This window comes from Poecilia latipinna, unplaced genomic scaffold (genome assembly GCF_001443285.1).
Source record: "Poecilia latipinna isolate Pla-1442-1.1 unplaced genomic scaffold, P_latipinna-1.0 Scaffold1581, whole genome shotgun sequence".
In the NCBI taxonomy this organism is placed as follows: domain Eukaryota; kingdom Metazoa; phylum Chordata; class Actinopteri; order Cyprinodontiformes; family Poeciliidae; genus Poecilia; species Poecilia latipinna.
In genome coordinates this window covers 1-6,435 of record NW_015114197.1, presented here as the reverse complement: position 1 = coordinate 6,435, position 6,435 = coordinate 1, and the positions used below count along the sequence as shown (strand labels likewise).

The following is a 6,435-nucleotide window of genomic DNA, read 5'->3' as shown; positions in this document are numbered from 1 at the left end:
CAAAAAGTTACTAAAGTAAATGTAATTGAGTGAATGTAACTAGCTATTATCCAACTGTCTTGAAAATGATTTTTTTATATGATGAGGCTTTCTGAAACCTGCTAATTTAAAAGTACTTGAATCAATAAAAACTGTAATTTAATCAGTTAATTCAGGATTCAGCAGATTCATTTTTTTAAATTAGGAACATGATTATTTGGATTGATCTTTTTCTCCATAGTGAATTAAACTATTATTTCCTTTTATTATTTAGATTTTTGGACTCCGGTTACCTTTGTCCAATATTAAGATATTTTCATGATTTGAAACATTTAAGTGTAAAAAAATGCAAAAACAGAAGAACTCGTTTTAAATCTTCTGAAAGCACTAAACAGTCCTTTTCATCCGACTACAACATTTTAGAAGAGAAACAGCTGATTAGCTGCAGAATGAAGCTGATTTTTGATTTTTAAACGTATTTTCTCCCCCTGCAGTTGCTTTAAACTGTTGATGATGTTGTTGTTGTTGTTGTTGTTTTGTCTGTGCCGTAAGAGTCACAGTCTGTCCAGATTCACTTTCGTGGAATTGCCAGACAAATAGGAGGTTAAATAAGAAGGAAGCGTCAGAGCTTCACACTCAGCTAAGAGGCTTGGACTTACAGACCCAGTGAACCGAGACTCTCCCAGAACCTTCTAGCAAATCTGCAGCCGCAGGATTACAGGCCTGACCCGGACGGATGGGAAGAGAGCGAGGAGAAAACCCGACGTGTCACAATTTAGCATTTCTTAGAACTGGCATTTTTACCGATTTTCTTGCTCATCAGACTTTATTGCCAAAAATTCTCTAATGGAGTGAAGAAAAGTCAACCAGGTACTGAAGACAGAAACTGACCAAACTGAGGTGTGGAAATAAAAAAAAGAAAAAAACAACAAAGGACAAACCTGATAGAAATTTGTATGATGGTGTAATGGGGCCATTGTAGATTGAAGAAAAAAGAGGAGCAAGTTTCCACCAAAAAACTCGGAAATTTTCTAGAAAAAACTTTAACATTTTTGAGTTTCAAAAGAAGAAAATTTTCGAATCTACAACCTCAGAAAATTTCCATGTTTTTTCTAGAAAATATGTGAAATGAATCTTAGATTTTTCTCTCAAAGGTTTGACTTTTCAAGCTCAGAAATGTATTTTTAAATTTACTCCTTTCTTGGCATAAATACTCCATCACACAGATCTAACTTACACAAAACCTTTCAGTAAAACAGGAACTTATTTTATGAGATTTTGAGATTTCTAAATTTTGACAATCTCAAAAATTTCCTCGAAAAAATCAAAACGTTTTTACTTTTGAAACTGACATTTTCAAAAGTCGTAACTTTTTAAATTTTAAATCAGAAATTTTCACTTTTTTCTGATAATCTCAAAATTTCAGATTTTTTTGGCATAAATTTATTCTTTGGTTTTGGATCTACAGTGGTCCTAATAAGCTGTGAGTTAATCTAAAATGAGTCCCAAAAAATGCTGAGGAGCAGAATGACCAAACTATAAATCCAAACCGCAAAACAAGTGTAACATATATAAAAATGACAAATTTAAATTATTGGAAAGAACTGCAAAAATACCTTAAAAGAGCCGCAAAGAAATGCAAAATTAAATTCAGAGATTCAGAATAAAGTCACATCAGCATGAGAATCCAAGGAACCACAGAGACTCAATTCACCAGCGAGAAAAACCGTCCAACATGTTTCTATTTCCCTAAGAAGTTTCCACCAGCAGGAGGTTCAGATTACCTCCTCCGACACCAACAAAGATCTAAAAACCAACAAGGCTCACAACAGTGGCCTCAAGCAACAGCAGAGAGGAAACGTTAAACTCAGTTTGGCAAAAAGGAAGTTTTAAGTACATAAATAAAAACAAGTAAATGTTGCTGAGATGTCAGAGCGACTCGGTTCAGGGATTCAAAGAAAGCCTGAGTTTAGATATTTAAGTTAAATCTGTTTATGAAGCAACATGCACAGAAAAGATGAAGCATCTGGTAATTAGGAAGTGATTCCTCTTTTACTTTTTAATATTTAGTTGTACTGCAGGAACTGCAGAAACACAAAATCTTACCAAGTAATTTTGAAAGTAGTGTAAATATCTTAGTACATTGAACTCAAACAATACTGACTTATAAATCACTTTTCAACAAGAAATATGAGATTGTTTCAAGTCAATAATTCATTAAACCTGATGAGAAAGTTCTAGTGCCAATGACAGATTATTTCATATATATAACAAGACACTGAGTTTAATTTCAGAACGTTTCTAGAAAAAACTTGGAAATTTCTGAGATTCAAAAGTAGAACATTTTCTACTTTTGAATCTTTGAAATTTCCAAAAGTCAAAAATTTCCAATCTTACAAGCTCAGAAATTTTCCTAGTTTTTTTCTAGAAAATTTTAGAGATTAATCTCAAAATTTCTGAGTTTTTTGGTCGCAAATCTTTGAATTTTGAAGCTCAGAAATTTTCATGTTTTTCAAGAAACTTTATTAAATTAATCTCTTTTCTATCTAAAAAGACACTAATATGCCGCCATACAAAACTAACTTACAACTTTCCATCAAGATTGAATAGTTTTAAGTCAAAAATAACTGAATATTTATTTTAAAAAGTAAAAGTTCAACTGGCAGATTTATTTCAGTTGTAACAAGACATTTTCCCCACGATAAAGTGACATAATCTGCTAGTAAAACTGGCACTTTTTCATCAATTACTGACTTAAAACAATGTCCTATGTCTTACTAGGAAGTTACTTTTAAGTTATTTTAGTCTTTTTTCCAAGTATACTAAGATATATGCACTAGAAACGAGACCAATATAATTTGTAAGGTTTTGTGTTATTGCAGTGGAAACATATTCATGATAAATGACGCAATAAGAAACATGCACCTGTTTGCATAAATCAGCCAGTAAAGGTAATTGCAACATTTGTTTCCAGAAGCGTCTCCTCTGGCTTCAAAAGCAGCCATTGTTTTACGTAATATGATTTGTTTGCTGCAGCCTGAACTGGGTGTAAAGCAGCGATTCCAGGCAGCAAACGCGTGTTGTTCTGAGTCCAGTCTGCAGCCCGGCATTCCTGGGGGCCCGTTCGCTCACGGATAATTGCTGCTGCCTTGTGGGAGAGGAGGAAGTGCCAAAGAGAACAAACAAAAACAAATTAGGAGATGCAAATGGCCGCATGAGTGAACGCGCTCGATCTATGGTTTCAATAGGCTTGCGTAATAAAAGCTGGATGCAGGCCAAGCCTTGTTTGGGAAACAGGAGAAGGAGGCAGGAAAAATGATCCACTCATTACGCATTAAGTAGTATTCCTAAACGGGATTAAAACTAACGGTCCTGTTTTTATTTGTTTACTGTGAGTAAATAATCAGCAGAGTAAATAACCAGTAGGAACAGAAACCCAGTGAACCCATTCATGACGTCGTGTTCATAGTCTGAGGAAAAACGTCTTTTTATCTGCTGCCTTGTTACTCAACACCCTGAAGACAATTTCAAACTGCACCAGTTTCCACTGCAGTCGGCTTTCATTGGTTCCTTCAGAAGATTCTTAGCTTGTAATTATTAGCAAGTTTTCACTCAACAAAAGTCAGATTGTCAAAAGTACAAAGCTTAAAGAGCTACAATTATCTATGGTATGAGTTTTATTATAATTATACCATCAAATAACTAGACCTTCCAGATGTACAGGGTAAAAGATTTCAACTATTTCTCCAATTTTTTTTCTTTCCAATTAAAACTTTATTGTGATCTTTTACAGCCTTTAATTTTTCTTGGTCGTTGTGACGTCTTCTCCTATTAAAGGTAAATATATTTCTAACTGGGCCTAAATTCACACCAAATGTTAGCAACAACCCAACTGATCCACATTTATGAAAGAATCAAAGCAAATTAGTCCAAATGGAATGACAACAAAAATATGATCATTTTACCCAGTGCAGATTTGCAATCAAAATAATCTTTTAAATTTACCAACATGAATCTTTCTTGGAAAAAACAAAAAAAACAAAAACAAAAGAAAAACGTGGCATGAAAATAACTTTGGTCATTCATGTGCCCAGCGATGGCAACATGAATGTTATGGACCATGTGAAGGTGTAAAATAATGTCCATTAGTTCAGTAAAACTAGGTACAAAACGTCACTTTCAAACTTACCTACAACTTAATTTCAACCGAAGCAAAAGGACTTCGGGGAATGAATGGAAACCAGAAATTAAAAATGTACTGTTCTGGTAAATGTAGAGCTTCATTAGCCAACTCCACAAGCCATGAGACCTGACAGAAAAGAACGGTTGCCTCAATCAGGGGGAGATCTTTAAGACTTTTCTGACTTCTTACACATTTTACAGGGTTTTCAGCCCATGTTTAACCACTGTTTATGTAAAAATATCATGGTTCACCAAAAATTTTAAGATTGCTTTTACAGAGGTTGTAATTCTTAACAACAGAACCTACATAGATGTATGAAAATACATATGTATATTTCTATCTATGTAGAGTAGATCTTCACTTATTCATGGTTTAGTATTTGTAGATTATCATATTTTTCTAAGGAGCACACATTAACTCCAAATTATTCATGAAAATCTTGCCAATTTGCACTTTTTGTTGAGCATATCTAAAATATTCAAACAAATTCAGCTTGGAAAGCTAAAATTCAAACGCATAATGCTACTGACTGCTACTTTCAAAGCAGCCAATCCAGGAGCGGCAATTATTTTCCTTAGCAGTGATTGGCTGAACGTCGAAGAGCAGGAAGACTGTGGAAGTTAGCTTCTGTGGTAGCGCCAAGGTTGTTTCCCAGTGTGTGTATCAATGCATGTTAACATATATTTGGAGTTTGAAATATTAAAATAGGCAGTTGTAAGCATTTTTAGAGAGAGTTTCATCTCTCTCTAAAGAGAGAGATGAAATGTTTTATTTTTTATGTTTATCATGTTGACAATAGGACAGGAACAAAAGTCTGATAGTACAAATACTTTTTAATTTGGAGGAGTCAAGGTGACAATTTTAAATGCAAAAACCCTGTTTCAACTGTCAAACCTGGTGGTGGCATCATTATGATGTGGGATTCACATGGAACAAGCTGCTAAAAGCTCTCTTAGCAGTTTCATCTTTAGAAATGTAATCTTTTGAAGGAATGCATCTTGTTCTGCTTCCCAGCACACACAACTCTTTCTCTACATTAGGGAACATGATGTAATTTGTAAAATTTCACACAAAATGAGTGAGAACTGAAATGTTTCTTGTCTTAGAATGGAGGTGTGTGGATGCAGTTTGTGGCTTGACAAAGGACACACTTGGCAAAGATCTTATGTGGAATAATCCCATGTGACCTGCTGCACTTTATAAGACATTACAATTTAAACAAACAACTGATTAGGTTCAAATGATTGGTGGGCTAAAATATCAAGCAAAGGCAGGTGAATGCCTGAAGTACTGGAACATTTGTATGAAGATAGTTTCTTAAAAATGAAAACCTGAGCAGAGTCAGCCTCACCTGAGCTCGAAGCAAGCGTCCGGTCATCCTATTCCTGGGGCTGGGAGTAAAGCAGGTTCCAAACAGTCAAATGGCCATCAGTCATAGAGCAAGATGAAGGGGTTCGTGCAACGGAAATGACTTCTCAGGGGACCCGATGCCATTTCTCAGGTCCCTCACCTCCACGCACATCTCCTGAAGCACCAGGCCCAAAGAGCATTGATGTGGTTTTCAGTCCTGCTTGGGGTATTCAACTCCAACAGGTTTCCCCTTCCTTTAATCTCATTAAGACGGGTGGATTGTTAAAGCTCAAGTACATGAAAGACCTAAAAACGTCTGGAGGCAGGAAATCTGTGGTCGGAGAACAAATAAACCTCTTAAAACAGACAGGAATAGCACAGGGAGGAACACGGTGTGACTTCAGTAATCCGGACAGTCAGCGGGTCAATCCAGTTACTGCATTTTCGTCATCAAACCTTAAACAGATGACAGTAAGGGAAAAGATTTGTGGTATTTATAATAGTTCCAACACCTGCTGGTATAAGTTTTACATCAATAGGATGATATTTCAGGAGAATAGAGAGGGGATGCATATTTTGGCAGGCTCAAAATCCATATTGCCTAAAAGTGCATCCCTGTGCTAACTTGAAGAAATAATGAGTTGAGAGGGATTTCACCTTTTCTACATAATGACACTTGTTCTCTGATCTACTGCTATAAGTTTCACATCAACAGGACGGATGCAAATATTTTCAGGCTCATGAATTAAAATGCCTTTAAAAATCCCTCCTACATTAATAGACTAGAAAGTTAAGCATGATATAAAACGTTGTACACAGGGCCGTGCAGAGACCACTAAAGGGGCAGGTGCTCAAAAAAAAAAAGGGCACATCTTACCGCATTCTAGGACAGAATATTAACAAAGCCACACAGCTTTCAGAGT

At 35.6% G+C, this 6,435-nt stretch overlaps 1 protein-coding gene across 1 annotated transcript in view; it reads right to left on the bottom strand.

The window, feature by feature from the left end:
* serinc4 (serine incorporator 4) overlaps positions 1–5,731 on the bottom strand; it is a 32,831-nt gene extending 27,100 nt beyond the window's left edge. The window contains exon 1 of the mRNA XM_015058887.1: positions 5,514–5,731. Within this exon, the coding sequence (XP_014914373.1) occupies positions 5,514–5,540 (27 nt within the window). The 5' untranslated portion in view covers positions 5,541–5,731. The remainder of the gene's footprint in view (positions 1–5,513) is intronic.
* Positions 5,732–6,435: the final 704 nt, after the last annotated feature.